The following is a 26,046-nucleotide window of genomic DNA, read 5'->3' as shown; positions in this document are numbered from 1 at the left end:
GAGATGTTAAGAGTCTGGTTAGGTCTTGTTATATTTTCAATAAAACTTCAGTGCATGTAGCAATTCAAAGAAATGACTGTTGTTGGAGTTCCCTGGTGGCTCAGCAGGTTAAGGATCTGGCACTGGCACTGCTGTGGCACAGGTTCGATTTGATCCTCAGTCCAGGAACTTCTTCACGCCAAGGGTGCAGCCAAAAAAAAAAAAAAAAAAGACTGTTGTACTTTGGATATAATGATATTTTATTTTATTTTAGCTTTTTAGAGCCTCACTCATGGCATATGGAGGTTCCCAGGCTAAGGGTCTAATCAGAGCTACGGCTGCCAGCTTACACCACAGCCACAGCAACGTCAGATCTGAGCCACATCTGCGACCCACACCACAGTTCATGGCAACCCCAGATCCTTAACCCACTGAGCAAGGCCAGGTATCAAACCTGCAACCAATGGTTTCTAGTCAGATTCTTTTCTGCTGGGCCATGATGGGAGCTCCTAATGATATTTTAAATTGTAATTATTATAGTTAAGCTGTATTTAATATCATAAGAGCCTTATATTATTGAATTTTGAATTAAAGTTTATTATTATGGGAAGATTACTTTTGATTTAATTGTTTAATTACCTTGAATGCTTCTCCTTTTTAAGAGCAAAATAATTAATTCCTTGTTTAAGTTTAAACTTTGACCTTTAACATATCGAGTAGTGTTTTATATTGGGTTCCAGGGCTTGTCTTTCATTCAGTACTTTGGATACTGAATTTAAACCTTTGAAAACTTATATCTCTATAAACCCTGCAAGACCCTAGACTACACATCTTACTCATCTTTGTATCCTTAAAGGTACCAGCACAGATTTTGCACATTGGAGGCAGTCAAATATTACTTCAATTAAGCTGTAATAACCACATAAGATAAAAAACCTGCCATGTTATCTAAAAACTGCCTCCTAGTTTATTGATGTGGATGATTTGATATGGGTATCACTGAAAATCTCAAGTCTTTAAATCTCAAGGATATATTAAGATGGTAAACATATAAACCAAATTCATTATGAAAGTCTTTCCATAGAACTTACCTCTGGAAATTTCACATCAAAATGACACAGATGATTTATGGTATAATCAGAGAGAATGCAAGCTTCCTTAGTGCAAACCAGAAAAATTAAAAACAACGCAGTTGTATGTGCATAAACTAACAGGGAAGATAAAATAAAAGTATGTAGCATTTAATATCATAAAAATTGGTTCCTCTAAAACTTTTACAAATGAAAAATCAGACATCATTTAGGGTCTCAGTAGAAGAAAATTTGAAACAAAATGGGAAAAAGCCAGGGTTCACTCATAGAAAACAATTTTTTTTTCTTAAAATTCTTAAGAGGCTACACTGCGCAGACAATTCAAATGCTCAGTAAAAGAGAACTCATTCAAGACCTGAGAATGTTGATTGCAATGATTCACAAAAAAATCAACTACAGAGAAAAATGGGATAATACAGGGAGAGAAAAATTCTATATAATGACTAATTCTTTTTTACCAACTCTGTATTCTTCTAATCAACATATTTTGAGTTCTCACAGGAAAAATGATCATTTATGGAAAATAATCTCATCTTAAAACTTTCTACTATTTATGTTATGAGTACATTTCAGAAAAGAAACATGAAATAGGAGATGCATAGAAAGTTCTGCTTTAAAACAGCTATGCAGAACTTTAACCTGCTTTATTGTTTTCTTTTCATAAGTCACAGAGCATAAGAATCTGGCTCATTTACTTAGTCTACAGCCTAGGGTTTCTTTTTTTTCCCAATGAAGGTAAATACTCCCCAGGAAGCAAATTTCCCCTTTAGAAATCAAATAAAGCAATTTTTATTTTTTCATCTTCTCTAAGTTTGAGATTATTTCCAAATAAAATTTCTTAAAAATAAAAAAAAAGAAATCAATAAAGCAGAACGGATTACAAGAAATTACTTTACTATCCTACCTATCAACTATATCTACCTACCCTTCCAACTGTCTGCTTTCTGTAACAAGAACAAAACAGGAGAGCTATTTACCTTGTGTGAAAACTATGAATTAGGCGATTACCAATCTCCCTGCTTCAAAATATAGTTTTAAAATCAAACCAAGAAAATTAGGAGTTCCCATCGTGGCTCATCAGTTCACAAACCCAGCTAGGCCCATGAGGACTCAGGTCTGATCCCTGGTCTCGCTCTGGCATTGCCATGAGCTGTGGTTTAGGTCACAGACATGGCTTGGATCCCGTGTTGCTGTGGTATAGGCCAGCAGCTACAGCTCCCATTGGATCCCTAGCTTGCCTTGGGTGCCACCCTAAAAAGACAGACAGACAAAAGAAAGAGAAAGAAAGAAAAAGAAAGAAAGAAAGAGAGAGAGAGAGAGAGAGAGAAGAAAGAAAGAAAGAAAGAAAGAAAGAAAGAAAGAAAGAAAGAAAGAAAGAAAGAAAGAAAGAGAGAAAGAGAAAAAGAAAGAGAGAGAAAGAGAGAGAGAGAGAAGGAAGGAAGGAAGAAAGAAAAAGAAAATTAGGTGACTTGGGCAGACCGAGCAGCAGCACTTTATTCAGTTTTATCTCCTTTTCAACAGTCTAGACATCACTGACTTGCCTTTCAAAATGATGATGAGGCCACCAGAATCTTTACCACAACTCAAATCATCAAATAACTTCAAAGATGGATCCGATGATGGATGGGGAGGGACAGAACAGAGATCACCCCCCAACTCACACCGCAGCTGAAGAGGCATCCATCTCACATTGTTTTTCAGCAGTTTTATTGCAGAAACTTTGTAATCAGACGGGAGCAATGATAATATGTTTCCACATTTTATCAAGTGCTACAGTTTATGGAGTGCTAGCACATGTAGAAGCTGTTCCTCAAATGGTCTGCCCAAGCACCCTTCCAGCTGAGCGGGATTCCATCCTTTTGGGGTGAAAAAACAGTGTCTCAGAGGGGCTGAGAGACCACAGTGCCATTGCCAGCAGAGTGCCAGAGCTGGGGCTGGAATCCAGCTTTTTTAATGTGGTTTAGTCTAAACTCTAACCTTATTCCACACAACTGCTATATTAAAGTAGTTGAGAGTATTTCAGACATGGGGGCAAGTGGAACAGTAGCATAAGGGCTTAGAAGCTGGAGCACTTATGTTTATGGTACTAACTGTACAGTAACACTTTCCCTTGTACAGCCATCCAGATAATACACATTTCTCTTCACGGATTGTTTCCCAGTGATTCCCTTAAAGCAGGAAAAACAAAAACAAACTGTTCAAATTATGTAAGAATTTACAAGCTGTCCCCATGCCAGAAAAACTAAAACTAATAAATAAACTCATAATCTTTTCTCCTAGAATTGCTCACCAGTATTTCCTTGACTACATGAGTAGGTTACAGAATTCAATTTAACCATCATGTATTGGACAAGTTTGGAATGCTAGAGAGTTGGGAATTTAAATAAGAAATAGTCTCTCCCTAAAACAAGCTACTTGTTTTATGAAGATATGACTTTAACTTTTTACATCCTAGGTAAGAGTCAACATTAAGAATATTATATCCACTATGTTTTCTAACTTTGAAGAAAAACACATTTGGGGAAAAGTCCATTAGTGAGGAACATGATTTTTTTTTAATTTCTGCTTCTCGGAGTTCCCATCATGGCTCAGTGGTTAACAAATCCGATTAGGAACCATGAGGTTGTGGATTTGACCCCTGGCCTTGCTCAGTGGGTTAAGGATCCCACATTGCTGTGGCTGTGGTGTAGGCCGGCAGCTACAGCTCCAATTAGACCCCTAGCCTGGGAACCTCCATATGCCATGGGTGCAGCCCTCAAAAGACAAAAAGACAAAAAAATAAAAATAAAAAATGTCTGCTTCTTGAATCATCATGTCTCAAATGTCTGCATTTATCCGTTAAAATTTTCTTCCAAAGTGTATTTGTCCGGGGTCGGGGGGGGGCAGGGAGTGTGTGTGTTTACATGTGTGTGTCCTTAGATTTGACTGTTGCTGAAGAGATTACACTGTAAAGCAAAAAGTAGGATTGTAACTGGTGAGTTATAATGCCTTACTAAATCAATTTTTGACTGGGTATCTGGCTCTCAGCTTGATTTACCACTAGCTTTTTGAAAATGAAAATGTTAGACTAAGCAGGAGCTGAGACTAATGTCTCAGTCTGCCAAAGACCTTGGACTTCCAGAGCTAAGCAAAAGGCAGTAAACAATGCCGTTTTAGGGAAATAACCTCATGCAGTGAATAAACCAAAATGCATTTTTTAATTGATAAATCCCAAATGAACAATAACATCTATTACCGTCTGTATCATTTGTGCCAATAGTATTTATAAATAATTTAGCCTGGCTTCTAATATAATAAATATAATGAGTCCAGAAACATTTATGGTCATGGTTGGTAGGGAGTACTGTTTGGTAGTTTGCTCTGATGTGAATGAACAGACTTTAGAGTCAGGCAGATCTTGGTAACCTCCCTGGCTCTGCCCTTAACTTTGCGTAAGTTACCTAACCTCTCTGACCTCAGTGTCTCTGGGGTAAAAAAAAAAAAAAAAAAAAATGGAGAAAATAAAGCTTATCTCCTGGATTCATGGTGAGAATTAATAGATGAAACACACAAAGCAAACCTAAAGTACCTAACGCATAATAAGTGCTCACTAAGAGTTAGTTTTCTTTCTTCCTTTCTCACTGAAATTCTTGAAGGACTATGTGCAATTACAGCTCACCTTGAATTCCAAAGATGAAGGACTACTGCCTTAGTTTTCTGTTGCTGCTGTGATGATGAACCACAAACTTAGTGGTTTAAAACAGTACAAGTTTATTATCTTACAGCTTTGGAGTTCAAAAGTCTGAAATGGGTTTCAGTGGGCTAAAATCAAGGTGCCTGGAAGGTGTCTTTCTAGGGGCTGTAGGGGAGGATCTATTTCCTTGCCTTTACAAGCTGCTAGGGGCTGCCTGCATTCCATAGTTTATGGCTCTTTCCTCCATCTTCAAAGATAGCAGCCTAGCATCTTCAAATCACTCTCTCTGTACACCCCACCACCACCACCCCTCAACCCCTCTGCCCCCAACCCCCGGTACCACCTCTGCTCCATCCTCACATTTCCTTTGCTAGCTCCAACTCTCCCTGACTTCTTTCCCTTATAAGAACCCTGGTGATTACATTGAGCTCACCTGGATAATCCATGCTAATCTCCCTACTTCAAAATCTTCATCTTAATCACACCTGTGAAGCCCTTTTTGCCATGTAAGGTAACATAGTCACTGGCTTTGGGAATTAGCACATGAACATCTTTGGGAGAGCCATTATTCTGCCTACCACAGCTATTATAGCACTAAAGTTTTGTTCACTTAATAGGTACTCTGGTACTTTTGACTTTAAATTCAAGGTATTGAGTGTAAAAGATAAATGTCAAGGGAATTAATTCATTTCTCCTGAGTTTAGATTTAAAATCCTTTTGCTTTTAGCACTTTTGTCAAAAATTCTCCTTCACACAACACAAGGTCTGTTTCAGTGGTTATTAAATCTAACAAAAGATAAAAGATTGAATTGAGTGGGGTTGTGTGGAATCTCTCTGCAAATGCAGAACACTTTATGGCATTATGTGAACATATTTTTAAATTTACAAGGTACACAATGAGAAAAAATATGGAAGGATAGATAGATGATAGGTAGATAGATAGACAGACAGACAGACAGACAGATAGACAGGCAGAGAAAGACAGATACAGGATTTAGTGGTTCTTAAAGGAGGTGGTTTTGTCCCCCAGAAGACATTTGGAATGTCTGGAGATATTTTTGATGATCACAACTTAAAAGATGCTACAGATATCTAGTGGGTAGAAATTAGGAATGCTGCTGAACATCTTATAATGCACAGCATAGAGTTAGCCAGCCCAAAATGTTTCGTGCCGAAGTCGAAAAATCCTGAATTAGATATATTTTTATAACTCAGCACATTTTAAATTGGTACAGAATAAGCCTTTCGTTCATAAAACTGAATGTAAACATTCAGAGAAAACATTTATGATTTATGATGTTCATAAAATAGACTGTGGTGTCAGGCCGACTGCTCCTATTGGTTGTATGGTGCAGAGAAGTTACTGAATTCCTACTTTGTCTCCGTTTCCTCACGTGTTGATGTGAGAAGAAGAGGATCTTAATAAATAACACATTATAGACTCTGTGAAACGAGTTCAGCACACTTCCCCACTCATAGTGTGGGCTTAATCAATGTCTGCTATTATTACTTTCCCAAATCCCAGACAGACCCATTGCCAAAGGATTGATCAGATAAGAGAAAGCTTTAAGGACAAAATGTTTCCCTTATTATAAAAATGAAATTATTTATATTGCATAGAAGAATAGAATTTTCCTGGTCATGATAAAAGACAACATGGGGTAACAGAAAAAGAACATGAGATATGGAGGCAGCCTGATCCTAGGTTTTGTCAGAGGTAAAGAGGTTTTTCTAGATTCTTTTAGAGCCCACTTAACATATCAAGAGCCGGGCTTGGCTAACTTGAATAAAACTCGCGGATCCCATTTATAAATGTAGTTACCATAAATTATCAGTGCCAGGCTCTGGGCTACAGGTCATTCTTTCACCCCAGTTACCTTCTCCATTTTTTTATAGTGGGAATTGGTTCTTCCTTCCACCAAAACTCAAGTGGTGAAGTATTCCTGAAACCATCCAAGGGAGGGGTTTCACATTCCTGGCTATTAAATACACAAGCACACAGCACTGCGTATCCAAAGTCATTTCTACCACCCTGAGACAGTGGATCTGAAGTCCAGAAAAGGGGGCAGAGGGGAACAGTGGCAAGTTTTCGGGTAAAGGTGAAAAACCAAGTAGGTTTTTGCCCATTTCCTTTTGAGGCAATCATGGTGTGGGAGAATCTCCTTTTAGCTCCCAGAAGACTTCCTGGGCTTCTCCAGAGCTAGAAAGAGTGAATGATCTCATGGATGCTACCTACCAAGGACAAAGCAACCCTGTAGCTAGGCACACGTTTACCAAGGGCAGTGGAGGGGTGACAGTCAGTTCTCAGGGCATGTGTGAGGGCAATGAGGCAGGCAGGGTGAGGCTAATCACCTCAGACCCTGAAGAGCTGAGATCCTGACTCCACTTGCCAAAACCTCAGATGCCTCTGGGGAAAGAAATGGGGAGAGCTACAGTCTAGAGACCAGTGGACCAGAGGCAACAAAGGACTGCCCTTGGCTCCAAAAGCCCTGAGTTTCCCTCTGATTTGGGTCATATCAGTCTCTCCTCTTCATCCACCCAGATATCTTCTTGGCCTGAATCAGGGGCAAAGGGAAAAGCAGAAACCAGAAAGACTGGGATTGATTTATAAGAATTATCTAGAGACTGTATTATTGAATCAGGCAGACTTTATTGAATTACACTAAATTATTGACTGAATATTCAACCTAATTTTGAGTTGCTAATACTCAATGGGATTAGAGCTTGAGGGATAATCTATTAAAAAAAAAAAAGAAAAAAAGAAAGAAAGAAAGAAGCCGGCATCTTCCCGTGCACATCCAAGTGCAGTGTGAGAAAATATGTGACCCTGCACCTCCAGGGAAGGATGCTTCTATTTTGATGACTTGATTGCTTTTATTACTCCAGGCACATACTCCCACACTGAGCCTTAAAACCATGCCATGGGCTCATCCTGGTTGCTAAGCCATTTTTCTCCCTCCAGTGATGTGATCTAACCTACCCCAAGCAGTCTTCCTAAACCATCAGGGAGTATATGCTCCCTCACTCCACTGCATCCAACTCAGAATTTCCCTCTTTGTTGTTCTCCAGCTTTTCCCTGACTTTGTTATTCCTAATATTTAATAAGAGTACCCAGGTGTCTAATTTCTGCTTTTATGAGGTTTCTTTTATATATGAGTCAATATTTCAAAGCCTAATTTGCAAATTTGTAGAAGTCAGGTATTAGATGATTTTTATTCATTGCCTTATGCAGCTCTTCAGGCCAATAAGTGTTTTTAAATGGTCTTGGTTGACAGTTAAATTATATTTTAATAGAACCATGTTTCTACGAAATGGGACATTTTCCTTTCAGTTTCCGTAAGTTTCAGCAACATGATGATACTTGAAATATGGTTCAGTAAAATCTTTTTTTTTTTTTTGGCTTCTTAGGGCCACATTAGTGGCATATGGAGGTTGCCAAACTAGGGGTCTAATCAGAGCTGTTGCTGCCGGCCTACACCAGAGCCACAGCAACGCCAGATCTGAGCCATATCTGCGACCCTACACCACAGCTCACAGTAACACCGGATGCTTAACCCACTGAGCGAGGCCCAGGGATTGAACCCTCAACCTCATGGTTCCTAGTCGGATTCATTTCTGCTGTGCCAAGATGGGAACTCCCTAGTTCAGTAAAATCTTGAGCTTCTTCACCCTTAACCATGACTTCTGTCCCAGCACTTATAATGGTCTGGGTACTCAAGGTACTTATAACTTATCTGCTCTTTTCAACAAATCCAATACAAGTTGGCTTTTTTATTGAGATTTAGTTGGTTATTAAAGAAGGTTTTTTTGATCTGAGGCAATAACTTGAACTCCCCCCTCTGATTGTTCAGATTAGGCAATGCGATTAGTGTCTGGTAGCAATTACTAAATTATCTGACAACTTCAGAAGTATATGTTCTTGATACATAGAGTTATCCTAAAATCAAATGAGAAAAGTATAGAGGTCATTAATATTTATTATCACCTTCTATGTTCCAGAGACATTAATTATGGATATTTTATCCAATTTTATCTTTACAATATTCATTCCTTCTTTCTTTGCAATCATTAATTACAGAAGATCTAGAATGTGCCACTGTTTTGGGTGCTGAGAATACAGAAGTGAACCAGACAAATTTAGTGCCTGTTTCATGAAACTTGCAATCTGGCTGTTTGCTGATTGAAACATGAAAATGGCTGTGAAATTCTCAAAAAAAAAAATTTGAAAATGTGCTGATGGCTAAGTGGGGGATAAATTAGGAGTTTATAGCAGGAGAATGTAACGTAGACTAGCAGTTTGGGAAAGAATTCCCTGAGGCGATCAAGATTACAAAGACCTGATGTATGAATTGGATTCACCAGATGTAGATGCTCAAAAGGACTTGATGCCAAGGGGACCACATGCAAGGAGGCCTAGATAAGAGAGTCTAAAGTATCTTTGAGAAACTGCAAAAAGTAGAGTACACTGGAATAAGGAGCATCAAGGAGAGAATGGTGCATGATGAAGCTCAAGAGAGGGGCAGAGACTGGTTGGGCATTGGGAGCCATATTAAGCAGTGGGGATGGGGACTTTATCCCAAGAGTAAAGAGAAAACACTGAAGGACTTTAATTAGAAGAGAGCAGCATGTTCGGAGTTGGTAGTGGTATTAAGTTGGTCTAGTTACAGAAAGGAAAACAGATGGAAAGGAAGCAAGATTGAGTGTGTTAAGAGAGCATCACTGCAATAGACCAAGGAGAAATGGTGGTGACCTGGACCAGGGTGGCACCAGTGGGAATGCAATTAAGTAGGTGGTGAGTCAAGATATAGGTAAGAAGTAGACTTGGCAGGGGTTGGTGGCTTAATGAATGTGGAGGCGGAGACAGAAGAGAGGTTCTAGGATGACTTTCTGGTGGTCTTTACAGAGATGGGACATAAAGGGGAGAGAAGGTGATGAGGTCAGTTGGGGAGTACTGAGTATCTAAAAGACTTGCCTGGGAATCAGCTGTATCCTTGACTCTGGATCTCAAGAAAATGTCCACCCTTAGGCTATATAGAGATCTGGACATGAATGGTACATAGATAATAGTGGAATCCATTTAAAATAGCCAATCTCATTTGGGGAGAGGTATGTGAAATGAGGAAAAACAAGGACCTAAGACATAGGCCTAAGGACTATCAAGACTTAAGGAACCAGAGGAGGAATGCCTGGCAAAGTTAATTATTTTGAGTTTTGTCTTATAGACAACAGCATGAAAACTAAGATAATTTAATTAATTTAATTGGTTGATAGAAAAGTCAGAATTCAGAACAAATATTTCCACTTCAAACCCCATCTTCTGAATACTTCATGTTTACGATGAAAGAAGAATTTACTGAAGCATATCTCTGAGCTAGGTCTTTGGTTAAGCACTTTATATGTATTGTTTCAGTAATTTTCAGAAAAACCTTCCTGTAAACTAAATATTAATCAGTATTATTGTCATCATGTAGATGAGGAAAATAAGACTTGGGGAAATTAACTAAGTTCCTCAAGGTTACATGACTACTACATAGCATAAATTACACCCATTTCTTTCCCTTGCCCAAGACCATGTTTTTAACATTATGATTGTACTAATCATACTTGAACACTCATCAGAATTACCTAGAGCGGAGTTTTCTGGTGGTTCAGTGGGTTAACGATCCAACCTTGTCACTGCTGTGGTTCAGATCACTACTGTGGTTGTGGGTTCAGTCCCTAGTCTGGGAGCTTCTGCATGCCATAGATGTGGCCAAAAAAATTTTTTTCTTAAGTTTTTTTAAAAAAGAATTACCTGAGATTTCCCATTGTGGCGCAGTGGTTAATGAATCCAACTAGGTACCATGAGGTTTCGGGTTCGATCCCTGACCTTGCTCTGTGGGTTAAGGATCTGGCGTTGCTGTGAGCTGTGGTGTAGGTCGCAGACGCAGCTGGGATCTGGCATAGGCCGGTGGCTACTGCTCAGATTAGACCCCAGCCTAGGAACCTCCATATGCCTCGGGAGCGGCACTAGAAAAGGCAAAACAACAACAACAACAAAAAAGAATTACCTGGAAGGCATCTTAAAATATAGATTGCTGGACAACACTCTGAGTTTCTGATTCTAAAGGAAGATGGGGCATGTCTAACTAGTTCCAGCAACCTGCCACAATAGTATGCTGCCATAAGTATGTTAATAAAATGATCATCAGATAAATTAACTCATACTAAATCATTAACATTCAAATATAGCATATTAAAATATGTAATATAAAATTTCATTAAAAGATATTTTTTATTTACCTATGATCTCTGCAATAGAATTTACTCCTAATTCCTGTCATGTACTTCAAAAAATTTCTACCTGGGAATTCCCATTGTGGCTCAGCAGGTTAAGAGCCCTGACTAATATCCAGGCCTCAATCCCTGGCCTCACTCAGTGGGTTAAGGATCCAATGTTGCCATAATCTCTGGCATAGATCACAGACGCAGCAAATAACATTCAATCTACTTAGCACAAAGGTGTTCTCACTGCTGTAACTCTAGTTTCTACACTTCAGTCCCAATCAGCCAACATCTTTTCATCATAGCTATTCTCTGATTGTCTTATGACATCTCAGATCAGCGATCATTACGTTCCTTAAAGGGCCACATTACACTCTATGACCATTTTAGCTATAATCCAATTTTTTATTTCAGAAAAAAAATCACATAATCCCTTCCCTAAGCCCTTTTCAAGCTTCCATATGTGCCATATGTGCCATAGAGGTAAGCTTCTGTTTAGACTCTGCTTTCTTGTCTCAATGATGCATAGGTTCAGAAGATTGTTCAATTACTGACTCAGATAAGTGACTCAGTGACCCAGGGTGATGGGAGGAATGGGGCAGCAGTAACTAGCTCCACAAACCACAGAGCACTAAAAACCTGTACAATTAGCATTATACCTTTGAATTAGAGTTAAAATCAATGTGGGAAGTGGCGCAATAGCAGATAAAAAGATACTGGCACTGCTTTGGTGACGCCTGCCATAGGGCCATGTCTACAACCCCAATCCCTGTATTTATTTGTCAAGGTGCTACACTTTAAAAAGTAACAGTAAGTTAATAGAAAAACAAGCAAAGACCGAGAGCTCCTTCTGCAACAAAATGCTACAGGTACAGTAGTAAAAGGCCCTGCCAACCCCAGATGAAATGTGATTTCCAAGGGAAGAGGATAATTTTTACTTGATGGTGAATCGTTAAAAGTGAACCAGATGATTAAACTTAATGGAAAAGCCACATTAAACTGAAATTAGTAAAAACATGCCTTGGGCAGCCTGCAACCTTTTATTTGTTGTTGTTTAACTTCTGCCTTTTACAGTGGCCATGATGAATGACATCACAAAAGAAAAATCCAATTAAAATCTAAGAGCTCAATAAACCCCTAATGTCTACTTGTCACCACCGCTTTCACTTGCACTGATGTCTTATGTTTCCTCTTTTCCCCCAAGAAGAGAGAAAAGAACTGGCCCCAGGGGAGTTCTTTGGAAGGGGTGCAAAGTGGGGAAAGAGCACGCAAAGACTTCTGGAGGTTTCTATTCCATTCACTCAATCAGACGTGAAGGATGCACTGGAGGGGGATGAGGTTAAATTGCTTATTATCATGAAATGCCTGAGTGAAGAGATGCACTTTCCCACTAGTTTTCAAATATTGATAAATCAGAATTGGGATCTTCAGAGCCATCCCTGTTCACACTCTTAGTTGGCATCTCTGCTGCCCTTTTATATAGTCTCAGTGTTTGCTCGATAAGTCATCCAAATGGTCTCTCTTGACAGCTAAAAATAAGTTTCTGATTGCTTTTACCTGAATAAATCTTGTGACCAGATGTGGTATTCACCTACTAAATGTGCAACAATTACATATTAAAAGTGATGAAAGAACTGGCCAAGAGGAGTCTATAATCTAGTGGCATGCAGAATATAATAAATCACATGGAAATGCGGCAGTTGCCACCCAGTAGAAGAATACTGGCTTTTGGAAACAGATTTTACCTTTGAGATACCAAGTTTTTGTAAAATTGGGTTTTCGAAGTCCTCAAAACAAAGTTCTCAAAGTCAAAAGAAAAGCAAAAATGTGTTTATTAGGAACTAAGAACCAATAATAGTAACACTATCTTAAATGTGGAGGGCACTTTATAAAACACGTGCTTTTATCTCATGTTTACTGCAAGAATTAACATAGTATTTGTATATAGTCTCTATTTAGTTCTTCACGACAGCCTTATTCTGTAGCTCTATTAGCCTCATTTCCTGATAAGGATACTGGTGCGGGGAGGTTAACTGAGTCTCATGTGATCTTATATTGGGTGAGTGAGAGAGAAGGATCAAGGCCCACACTTGGCATCCTGGTATGATGCCCCCTGCACTGTGCCAGGAAGCTAACCATGGCTGCCCTGGAGCAGATTGGATGGGCAGTGACACTGGTTTTGTTACTCATGAGTTAATGAAATAGCTTTTTAAGAGCTCTCTTCAGTCATTAGAATTTGCCAATGGAGAGTTAAAACTTTCCCCAGTGGCTCTTTCTGTGTAATCAGGGTTTCAACGTTTTCTTAGCATATCACATTACACAAATCATGGAGTGCTCTTGTTTTACACTTCTTACTGCGTTTGTCTCACTTCTAAGCAATTTCCTCCTCATTTGCATTCATCTTGTATTATTTCTGTCAAATTGCTTTCAAGGCTACTAATTGTATAAATAATATTCTCTTCCTCAAACTCTATTAACTAGCGTTAGCTGTGTGGCACTGGACAGAGTTTATCTCTCAAAACAAGGAGGTTGCACAGAATAATCTATACACCTCTTCTCGAGAAACACTACAAACTCTGGAGCGTCAGTTTTCTTGACTCTGCAGTGATGGATTGATTCCGTTAGCTCATGTTTCCCAAAATGTGTTTCTTGGAAAACTGTTTTGGGGAATATCAATATGAATCACACTCAAAAAAGTATTCATTACATAAGAAACTTCTGGAAGGCCAGATTAAATGATATTTGGTACAGATTTTGACGATAGGCACTCATATCCTTTCCTATGTTAGTGGGCACTGGGCAACTCCAAGAAAGAAGGAAATATAAAATATTCCCCAAACTCTTGGGCCAGGGAACTCTTTTTCCTTAGCATTTTAAAGAACTGATATTCCATGGGACACTTTTAGAAAGGGTGGGTTGCATATTTTAAAAGTACCTTTTTGTCCTGTTTTCAATTGTATTTGTGGCACTACTCTGAACATTCCATGCAGTATTAAATCACTTATATCTGGAATCTAATATACAGCACAAATTAACCTTTCCACAGAAAAGAAAATCATGGACTTGGAGAATAGACTTGTGTTTGCCAAGGGGGAGGGAATGGGATGGATGGGGTGCTTGGGGTTAGTAGATGCAGACTATTGCCTTTGGAGTGGATTAGCAATGAGATTCTGCTGTGTAGTACTGGGAACTATGTCACATCACTTATGATGGAGCATGATAATGCGACAAAAAAGAATGTATACATCTATGTGTAATTGGGTCACCAAGCTGTACAGTAGAAAATTGACAGAACACTGTAAACCAGCTATAATGGAAAAAAAGATCATTATACCAAAAAAAAAAAAAAGGATATGGAGTTGGCTTACCTGTTGCTATATTGCCATTACTGTGGTAACATGGCCCATACTCTGCTCAGACAGAGTTGAAATTAGGTAGAAATTGTTACCAAGAAGAACTTGGTTCTGCTCACCTGCTGCACAACAAAGACAATTTAATGACACTGGGTTGTAATGAAGGAAAGTACAGCATTTATTGCAGGCACCAAGCAAGGAGAGCAGGCACCTCATGCTCAAAAGACCCAAACTTCCCCCCTGGCTTTCAGAGAGTTTTTAAAGGCAACATTTGGGGTGAGGATTGCAGCTCATGGACTGTCTTTTGATTGGTTGGTGGAAACAGGGTGATGTTTTGGGAATCTTAAGTCAACCTTCTGATTCCAACCAATCTGGGGTCTACATGCTTGTGTAGCATGTAATTGCCATCCTCCACCTTGTATTTCTGTAGAACTCAAAAATATGTGTCCAATTGTTACATATTTTCCTTCAGGAGGAACTTGGACTCTTCTATCACTGAGCTATTTGCTTTTCCTTTGTTTCTGCATTCCCTCACTTCCCTAATTAGTAACTGCTTGAGTCTGCTCTTTGGAACTCAGTAAAGGCCTAGGAAACTAAAGCCTTTCTCTACAAACAAGAAACAGGGGATACAGTGGGGCTTTTGTACCCAGGAGGCCACACAGGGTCCCTGCATGGTTTCAAGAGTAGCAGCCTTCCCACTAAAACTAACTTGTCTGGATGTGGATGATGCTTACAACTGAGGTCTAAAAATAGGTCTCTTTGATAAAAAGCACTTTTTTACAAACATTTGTGAATAAGGTTAGATTATCTGAAGACCTGTGAGATACTGACTAAACATTTGCTATGGTGGAAAAAAAGAGAACTAAGGAAACAACAGGGAAATCAACAGGGTAGAAATAAAGTTCAGGATAAGTAACATGGGCTACTTTTCCAAGTTAGGATCATTCTCTTCACCTCAGTGGTATCTTCACATTCCATAATTCAACCTTTAATCCAGACCCATTTCCCTGGCTATTAGTCTTATCAGGGCCTCTGCTTGATTACCTTTAGGAGCAGGGAATCTACTACTTTTTAAGACGATCTTTTCTCATATTAAACTAAAATATGTGTTGAATATTCTTATTTCAAGTGATCTTGTAAATTACCCGGTCAGGGGATTTCAAGGCATTGTCTTTGGCAGCACTCAATATATTTCTCAAACAAAAGTTCTTCCCATTGTGGCTCATTGTGGCAAGGACCTGACATAGTCTCCATGAGGATGCAGGTTTGATCCCTGGCCTTGCTCACTGGGTTAAGGATCTGGCATTGCTGCCAGCTATGGCATAAATCAGAGATGCCTCTCGGATCTATGGTCTGTGGCTGTGGTGTAGGCTGGTAGCTGCAGCTCCAATTCGACACCTAGCCTGGGAACTTCCATAAAAAGAAAAAGAAAAAATATTTCTCAAACATTTCGAGTTGAAGTTCATAAGGAAACAAAAAAAATTCACATTATCCTGGAAAATTGTTACAATCTCCATCACATTAGAAGCAAGCAGATTGACTTGCTTCCCCAAATTCACCAAGATGGTAAAGTGTAGAGGCAGAATGCACTCAGGTCTCTCCGATTCAAAAATCAAACTCCTTTTCTCAATAGTATACTTCTTCTCTAGTGTGTCTGTGTACATAAAAGTGAAGAGGAGAGTATATTATAGAATCTGAAAGCTGTAGTGAAGATAGGAAAATAGTGAAAAGAGTTTCATTCTAGCCAGGCTAATATATCCTGGAGCATCTTGCTATTGCCCTGGACTCTCTTTTTACATTCTTCAAAATAAGGACTACTAAATTTTATTCAAACTCTGTTCCAGTTCTGGAAATTTCTGTGATTATAAGGAAATGTGGTCATTAACGAATGGCATTTACTATCAAAAATTTAAGTAAATAGGAGTTCCCGTCGTGGCGCAGTGGTTAATGAATCCGACTGGGAACCACGAGGTTGCAGGTTCGATCTCTGCCCTTGCTCAGTGGGTTAACGATCTGGCGTTGCCGTGAGCTGTGGTGTGGATCGCAGACGCGGCTGGGATCCCACGTTGCTGTGGCTGTGGCATAGGCTGGCAGCTACAGCTCCGATTAGACCCCTAGCCTGGGAAACTCCATATGCCACGGGAGCGGCCCAAGAAATAGCAAAAAAAAAAAGACAAAAAAAAGCTAAAAAAAAAACCTAAAAAAAATTTAAATAGTAAAAGGAAAAAAATCTGCAACCCTTAGAAAGATTTGAATGAAAGTTAAGAAAGCATTGCATCATAAAAACAAAGTTTAATATCAGATGCTTGACTTTTACTTTCTTTAATTTTTTTTTCTACCCCAGTTACACTCAGACCAGGATAGAGGAGACGGATCACTTAAATACATCCTTTCAGGAGATGGAGCAGGAGATCTCTTCATTATCAATGAAAACACAGGGGATATACAGGCCACAAGGAGGCTGGACAGGGAAGAAAAACCTGTTTACATCCTTCGAGCTCAGGCTATAAACAGAAAAACAGGGAGACCGGTGGAGCCCGAGTCTGAATTCATCATCAAGATCCATGACATCAACGACAATGAACCAATATTCACCAAGGAGGTTTACACAGCCACTGTTCCCGAAATGTCTGATGTCGGTGAGTGAAATGTGATTCAACCATTTCCTCTGGTGCATCCACTGGGTAATGAATCCTATGAATGAAGTTTACTGAGTTGAATGAACTTGGATGCCAAATTCTAAAAGCGTTGTATTTCAAACAATCCATGTATGTCCTTTTTGTCAGTGCCCCATTGTCTCCTAATATTACGCCAGTCTTATTATTTTTAGGAAAACAGCATTTCCTCTAGTGATTAGGATATGAAAAGTGGCAGAGTGAGAGGGGAAGGGAGGATTTACTATTTCTTCTACTGCCTCTCCCACTCTAAATTCCCACTTTATTTCTTGAACTGAAAGAGAGCTCTCTCTACTTCTCTTAGCCCATACTGGTAATAGGCTCCGGGTAAGGATCTCCCCAATGGAAAACAAGAGCTTGAATTTACAGTCCAGACTGAAGAGTAATTATATTTGAGAGAGAGAGAGAAACTCAAAACTTTTTTAAAATCCATAAAAAATATGCAGATGATATCTAGAGGATATATTCTTTACAAAGTGGTGGAAATTAATGAGACCTTCATGACATTAATATGGTAAGTTAATATTTTATACACAATTCTACTACCAATTTTAAAGTTATTATGTGCCATTTAATTTGCTTAGATTAGGAAAAGGTAAATAGGCTTTAAATTAAGAAAAAAAAATCCTACCGACATCTCTGTTAGCCACATTAAAACACTTCAGGGGAGATAGTGACAAATTTTAAACTACTTCTATAAAGGGTTATTTTAAGTTTCATTCAGTGTCAAATTCAAAGGAATTAAATTACATAATAAAAACATTTACATAATTATTTGAGTCAGATATCAGAGACATTTCAGTTCACAGTTTTAAGACTTGGAAAATACCTAATCCACGGAAGTGATTATGAAACATCCAAATTTTTCTCATAAAGAAGTTGCCGTCACATTACTTGAAGTCATTTTGTTTTGTTAGAAAAATCACAAACCATTACCAAAGTTAAGAGGAGGATTAGAATTTTTTTTAGGAAGAAGATTTTTCAGGAAAAATATTTCTGGAAAAATATTTCAGGAAAAATATTTACAAAGTGGTAGAAATTGTGAGAACTTCATGACATTAATATGGTAAGTGAATATTTAAAGTGTAGAGGGTGGGAATTAATAAAGGACGGTCTCTTCCTGAGCAGCACACAGGGCAAGTGTAATCTGATGTGCAACAAGTAACTGCATGACCATAGGGGGCGCCATTTACTTTTGAAGCTATTATAGGTTTAAATATGTTTTATAAATATTTGGGAGTAGCTGGCAATAACACGTCTTGAGAAAGAGAAGATTTTTTCTAATTGGTACACAGGCACTGTTTAGTTGATATTCATCATTATCATAAATTCACATCATTATTGTGATAGTAAAGGCATCTCAAAGGAATTACATAAAGGTAATGGGACAACAGCAGGGTGGTATAAATGAACTTTGGTGTCAAACAGACCTGAATTTGTCTCTACTAATAAACACCAATGTGGCTTTGGGCAAATAAATGTCTTGTTGTCTCTTATCTCCCAGTTCCATATCTATAAAAAAGAAATAATAAATATCAACTCCTAAATCTTTATTAGAAGGATGAAAGGAGAGGGAGATCCCATTGCAATGCAGCGGGAATGAATCCAGCTAGTATCCATGAGGATTCGGGTTCAAGCCCTGACCTTGCTCAGTGGGTAGGGGATCCAGTGCTGCTGTGAGCTGTGGTGTGGGTTGCAGACATGCCTTGGATCCTGTGGCTGTGATGTAGGTGGTGGCTGTAGCTCCGATTCAGTCCCTAGCCTGGGAACTTCCATATGCCCCAGCTCTGTGTGGCCCTAAAAAGCAAAAAAAAAAAAAAATGAAGGATGAAAGGAGAAAACAAGTGCAGAGCCCCCGTACCGCATCTGGCAACTAATAGGCACTTGAAATATCCAGATAATAATATTCTAAAAGCAATCAAGTTCCATATTGATGTCCCTTCCCAAATTACAAGGATGAGTGCTCTATCGCTGCATCAACATGCTACATCCAGAACATTCAATCTAACACAGTACAGTTTATTTGTTCAATAATTGGAACTGGTTAGATATTACTAAAGCAATGTAAAATTCTAATATTCCCTAAATGTGACTTCTCTGCCCTGTTTATGGACAGCAGAATCCTAGCAGTATGCTCACTCTTGATCTAATATGAATACCAAAAGTCAGCCATAAAATGATCTTCCCGTCTTGGAAGTCACAGACCCCTTAAAGAATCAGATAAAATCTATAGACCACCTCCTCAGTGTAATATGCACATAGGCATACACATAAAAATTTGAATAGAATTTCACAGTGGTTAGGGATACCTTGAAGGTCGTTATCAACAGTGGTCTCTAAAATAAGAATGCCCATCTAAAAACGTCATAGCTTTCTTTGTACATTTAATTACAGTCGTCTTCTGGAATTAAAAATTCCAGATATTTATCCTGTGTTGTTCCAATTAATTCTTTTTTTTTTTTTTTGTCTTTTTAGGGCCACACCTGTGGCATATGGAGGTTCCCAGGTTAGGGGTTGAATCGGAGCTGTAGCCTCTGGCCTACACCACAGCAACATCAGATCCTTGCCACATCTGACTGTGACCTATAGCACAGCTCATGGCAACAGCAGATCCTTAACCCATGATCAAGGCCAGGGATCAAACCTGTGTCCTCATGGATGCTAGTCAGATTCTGCTGAGCCATGGTGGGAACTCCCAATCAATTCTTTATTTAATTCAAAACCACTTCTCTGGAGTTCCCGTTGTGACTTAGTGCTTAACGAATCTGACTAGGAACCATGGGGTTGCAGGTTCAATCCCTGGCCTCGATCAGTGGGTTAAGGATCCAGCATTGCCATGAGCTGTGGTGGAGGTTGCAGACGTGGCTCAGATCCCGCGTTGCTGTGACTCTGGCATAGGCTGGCAGCTACAGCTCTGATTAGACCCCCTAGCCTGGGACTTCCATATGTCACAGGTGCAGCCCTAAAAAGGCCAAAAAAAAAAAAAAAAACCACTTTTCTTAAAGTTCAAGGTCTTTCAACCTCTTAGAATTATCAGATAGATTTATCTCTTAGGATGCTTTTATTTGCAAGTAACAGAAAACCCAATTCAGATTACTTCAAACAGTAGAAGTGTTTATTGGTCACATTCCTTAGGTCTACAAATAAAACGGACTTTGAACATGGTTTGATCTGGGTTCTTGCTATTTCTCTGTAATTTTCTGTCCTATGCAGCTTTGTCTTCAGGCTGGCATTGCTAAGACCACAAAATAGCTACTGCATTTTCAGGCTCTGCATCAGCACATTATAGTCCAAGAATAAAAGCACCTAGGACACAGCAAATTTCCAGCAAAATCACAAAAGACCCTCTGATCAAACTAATCCTTATAGAAAAGATAGTGCGAGATGCCAATGGATGTAGGCCTAGATAACTTGAATCACCATAGCAAGAATCCAGTCAAATTTCATCCTTGGAGATGGGTTGGAATCAGTTCTACCCAAAGTCATGGTCATTCCTGTACTTGCTTTAACCTAACCCTTACGATATTTATGTATGTTGATCATGTTCCTTCAGAGTGAGGTATCCAAGGCTTCTTAGCCTAGCATCCTACTGTTTCTCCACTTTCTTGCCGTGACAGTTTTGTATAGAAGTCAGATTGTGTTTCTCCTCATGTGTGTGTATCAAGGATCTGCAATGAACCTTTAATTTCTTTTCAATTCATGCTTCTCTCATTACAGGCACATTTGTTGTCCAAGTCACTGCAACTGATGCTGATGACCCGACATACGGGAACAGTGCTAAAGTTGTCTATAGCATCCTCCAGGGACAGCCCTATTTTTCAGTTGAATCAGAAACAGGTTAGAATTCCTTTTGCATCTTCTTCTTACAATCTGTAATTTTAGTTGACATGCTCAGCTGAGCTAGCGTATTTTTAAATAAAACAATCAGTGTGATTGAATGTTCTTAGATTCGTCTCCCAAACACCAGTGATATATTTGTAAACATGACATCCAGATCGTTTTAATCGAGAAATCTGACAATGGCTCTTTCATCCACCCATGTTTTCACAAGGCAGATTCAGAAAAATTACGCATTGCTTTATTTTTTTTTTTTCCTCCAGTTGGAGGTAAAGCTGAAAGGCCAACCCCTTCTGATAGCCAGCAGGGCTGTTGACACATATTCTAATTCTTCTTTTTTCTAGTTATTTGGTAGGATGGCATTTCTCTACCCTGCCCTGAAGCTATATGGAACCACATGATTTATTTGGGACAATAAAATGTGACAGTGAGACGAGTCATTTCCAAGCAGAACTTCTAGACCTGGTGGACAATCTTGCACCATGTTCCCTTCCTCTTGCCACAGTGATCAGGATGGAAACCAGTATCGAGTGGGTCTCCAGCCTGAATGTCTAAGGATTGTCCTGAGCAGGGCTTCTTACTGGCCTGCACAGAGCACTTTAGCTGCGTTAAGCCACTTAGCTTTTCCATTGCCTAGCTTATCCTGATACTGCCCTAAAAAACAAAGTGGATTGCCTGAATGGAATCCTTTTCTCAACATCTCATTTTTCTGCCCTGTCTCCACAAGGTAGCATGGTGTCTTATGATGAATTGTTTTTTAGTAAATATCATGGACACTGTGCAGTAAATTCTACACATATTTTTGCTATCACCACAGGAGTCAAGTTCCTTTTATACAAATTTCAAGTATCCATTATTGTTAGTAGAAATCAAAACTTTCTAGGTTACTATATGCAGTTAGAAATCATGTAAGAGGTGCAGTGAACTTGGAAAGAATCCCAAGGAGAAAGAAAATGTTGAGTTTAAAAACAATGAGGATGAAAAATTAGAATTATTCAACTTAAAGGACAAAAGGCTAAGGTGATCTCCCATATTTAAATAGAGAAGTACTATTATTTGGAGAACAGAAAGCAGCCTCACTTTCACTGAAGCCGGCACTAGAGTAATAAAATTGACCTGTTGTCTGAAGTATTCTTGTTAAAAATAAAAAAAAAAGATATTTTCAGCTTCATTAGTTGTTCAGCACTGGACTGTGATACCAGAGAAGGTTATAAAGGCCTTCTCTAGGGATTTTTGAAAGAATGTTGTTAATTTAAGCATAAGGCTTACATAAAAATTAGGCAAACTTTCAGAAGTCCTTTCAATTATTATTTTATAACTACTTAACAATAGAGATAAATTTTACCTAACTTCAGCATGTCGGTCAACTGCTGGGAACTCTTAAACTAATGTTCACATCAGCTTTAGGGAAAAATTCTCTAGGATCATACAGGGTGATCATTATAAGAGAACTGATGCTGTGTTTTCACATAAGGCCATAGTTTTGTGGTTTTGAAGATCCTCAGAACATTCACTATGTTGGGTATATTAGATGAGCAATTAGCCAGTTTAGTAAAGTGAAACTCAAGAGTCAGTTTAAAAAAAAAAAAGGAGTTCTTGTTGTAGCTACATTTTCTCTTGTGAGGATGCAAGTCAGATCCCTGGCCTTGCTCAATGGGTTACTGGGTTAAGGATCCAGCATTGCTGCAAGCTACAGCATAGGTCACAGATGTGGCTTGGATCCAGTGTTGCCATGGCTGTGGCGTAGGCCTGCAGCTGCAGCTAGTGTTCAACCCCTAGCCCTGGAAATTCTGTGTGCTATAGGTGTGGCCATAAAAAGGAAAAAAAAAAAAAAAAAAGAGTCAGTTCAAGCCTATGACTTTCTTAACAATTTTCTCGTAATACACCTTTGTGTCTTTTATCAAGCAGCTATAGTAGTATACCATTGTGCTACACACCAAGTTATACTTTGTTGTATCATCTTATAACACTTAATATTTATCGTACTAACAGTCTGCACTATTGCAGGGTATGACTCATACTTACTTTCATTCTCCTTGCTTTATAAGTGTGTATTTTAATGTATCTACCTCCCCTATGTGGTTTTAATTTCCTTCAGTACAAAGACTACCTATAATCAATCATCTTTATGGTCAACCATGACATGTGCATAGTGTTATGCATATTGTGGGTGACAGTCTATGTTTGCATAAATAAATGATTCTATAAAGTATTTTTATTACATCCCTTTCCACTTCTGAAATTTACATCCATAGGTATCATCAAGACAGCCTTGCTCAACATGGATCGAGAAAACAGGGAGCAGTACCAAGTGGTGATTCAAGCCAAGGATATGGGCGGCCAGATGGGGGGATTATCTGGGACCACCACAGTGAACATCACGCTGACAGACGTCAATGACAACCCTCCCCGGTTCCCCCAGAGTAGGCACACCTGATTGACTGTGTTTACTTTTGTAAAACTATAACTTTAAGAATGATATTTATTTTCTGCTGTTGTTATTAATTGGCAAAGTTATTTAGCTTAGTAAGAACTGGCACTTTTGTTAAAAATAAGTTGAAAACACTTGTGCTCAGTAGATCTGGTGATTAGCTTATTGGTGATTAGCTGAGTGATGGTCCGATATGGCTGCTATTGTAAAGCAACATCATTGTTTTATTTTTCCTTTTTTTAAAAAAGACTACCACACACATAAATATGCTCGGGCAGAACATATGTATACAAGCATGCTGCTATTTGTTAGGAAAAATGTGACTTTGTATTTTCTGAATTTAATCAGGCATGTAATCTCTTTTAAGTCCTCAGAGGCTTTGTAAGGGGAGGGTTTATCATTTTACTGTTTCTAAAAATATAACCGTGGAAATAACTCTACACTCCATCTATTTGTAGTCATAAATAGTTTTCTACATTATGGTTAATCGAGATACCAAAAGTTGTCTCCAAAATCTTTAATACTCATGATTAGCTAAGAAGGAAGACAAAGGAGAAACCACCTTTACAAATGCCCACTCTGTCTCAAGCAGGCCACTGGACCCTTTCACGTAGAGACATCAAGTGGGTACAGGTTTTAATGGAATTTTTCTTCTAGGATCAAAATTCCTTTTTGACCATGATCCCTTAAGAAAAAACGACTTGAATCCTGTCTTGCAGGAGAAAAGAGCTACCATCATTAAAGAGAAAACCCACTTATTCAAGCATGGCCTTTTTTAAAGGTCTTCTTTTATAATGGAGATACACATGGATTAACCTAGTTTTATTTTCTCTACTATTTTCAAGTATTTCGTCACAGTTAGCTAAATGCAAAAACAGAATAACTAATTTCTGGTTTAAGAGGTAGAAGAAAGGTTTTATGAACCCCAAAATATCCCCCACAAAGGATATTTTGGGGGATGAAAATATCAGAATCACCAACACTTTTCGCCAAAATCTCCTGTTCCATTTAAGGATGCCTTGGGAAAGGATAAGAAAAGGATTTACGAGCGTTCCCTCTGGGCTCAGTGGGTTAAGAACCTGATATAGTATCCATGAAGATGTGGGCTCCATTCCTGCCCTCACTCAGTGGGGTGCTGCAAGCTGCTGTCTAGGTCGTAGATGTGGGTCAGATCTGGCAACGTTTTGGCTGTGGTAGGCCAGCAGCTGCAGTTCCGATTCGATCCCTAGCCTAGAAACTTCCATATGCTGCAGGTTTAGCTGTAAAAAGAAAAAAGAAAGAAAAGGATTTACATGTATCACAGGAACTTTCCCCTCTCTGCCCTCTCCTAGGAGAGACTGTAATCACTCCGATAAGGGAAGGGAGGGGAGGGGAGAATATGGACAGGGGTTGGAGGCACCCAAAATGGAAGCGGGATACACTAGAGAAAAATTTGACCTGTTTATCATTTTCCCAAGGATGAGTCCATCCTTTAATGGACTAAAGATGACTGAAGGACTGTATTTTAGTAGTGTCAGTCTAAATTTTTTTTCAAAACAATTTGTGTGAGTGGTTGGCAAAATGTAATAGATGAGAGAGAATAAGTTTTGTTTTTACTATTTTATTTATTTCTTTATTTTTTTGGTCCTAAGCACCTGCTGGCCTGGCAGACCTAAATGGAAACTCAAATGTAATCTCCTTAAACAAATTTTCCAATGAGAATATAAGAAGAGTGTATGTCTATGAAATATGATTTTGTTTTGCTTTTTTTTTTAAGGCCTGCGGCCACGGCATATGAAGGTTCCTAGGCTAGGCGTTGAATCGGAACTATAGCTGCCAGGCCTATGCCACAGCCACAGCAACGCCAGATTCGAACGCATCTTCGACCTACACCAGAGCTCACAGCAATACTGGATCCTTAACCCACTGAGCTAGGCCAGGGATAGAACTCACAACCTCACAGTTCCTAGACAGAGTCATTTCTGCTGCGCCACAATGGGAACTCAAAATATGCTTTTAAAATTAGCAAAATAAATACAAGAATAGGAGAAATATATGCATAGAAAAAACTGTGATACAATTTCAAAGGAAAAAAATGGTCAAAATTAGAAAAATTTAAGAGCTTTGTTTCTCAGTGTATTTATCTACATCCATAACTGCAGCTAGACCAGTTCTATGTACGAGTGAAAGAATCTCTACTTGGATACATTCTCCTAATTCCTGTAGTATGTTTTAATCTTCAATTATTATCAGCAATGACAGAAAGAATTTATTTATTTATTTATCTATCTATTTATCTTTTTAGGGCCACACCCTTGGCATATGGAGATTCCCAGGTTAGGGGTCCAATCATGGAGCTACAGCCGCCAGCCTATGCCGCGGCCACAGCAACACCAGCTGCATCTGCGACCTACACCACAGTTCATGGCAACATGGGGTCATTAACCCCCCAATGGAGGCCATGGATCAAACCTGAGTCCTCATAGATACTTGTCAGCTTCGTTACCACTGAGCCACAATGGGAACTCCAGAAGAAAAAACTCTTTTAAAGAATACCTAGTAATCATCTTAAAGTCACAATTTCGGTTAGACTCTTCTGTTCTTTATGCTAGAATACGTTAACAGGGGGCTTCAAAACCTTCTTCACCCTCCTCCAACAGTTCAGACTTTCTCACAATCACACCATAAACTTGGAAGCCTAGTTACAGGACAAGAAAAGTGTTTTCTGTTTGCCAAGAGACAGGTCATGAAATAGAAGAAATAT

The 26,046-nt window shown here is 38.9% G+C and overlaps 1 protein-coding gene across 1 annotated transcript in view; it reads left to right on the top strand.

Moving 5' to 3' along the window:
- The window catches only part of CDH6 (cadherin 6), a 126,744-nt gene that overhangs the window by 79,932 nt on the left and 20,766 nt on the right, over positions 1 to 26,046 (top strand). The window contains exons 3-5 of the mRNA XM_047767703.1: positions 16,705 to 16,999; positions 20,753 to 20,872; positions 23,128 to 23,295. Of these exons, the coding sequence (XP_047623659.1) occupies positions 16,705 to 16,999; positions 20,753 to 20,872; positions 23,128 to 23,295 (583 nt within the window). The remainder of the gene's footprint in view (positions 1 to 16,704; positions 17,000 to 20,752; positions 20,873 to 23,127; positions 23,296 to 26,046) is intronic.

The sequence above is a fragment of the Phacochoerus africanus genome, chromosome 1 (genome assembly GCF_016906955.1).
Source record: "Phacochoerus africanus isolate WHEZ1 chromosome 1, ROS_Pafr_v1, whole genome shotgun sequence".
NCBI lineage: Eukaryota > Metazoa > Chordata > Mammalia > Artiodactyla > Suidae > Phacochoerus > Phacochoerus africanus.
The sequence above is the reverse complement of the archived record's forward strand: the minus strand, read 5'-3'. Positions and strand labels throughout refer to the sequence as shown.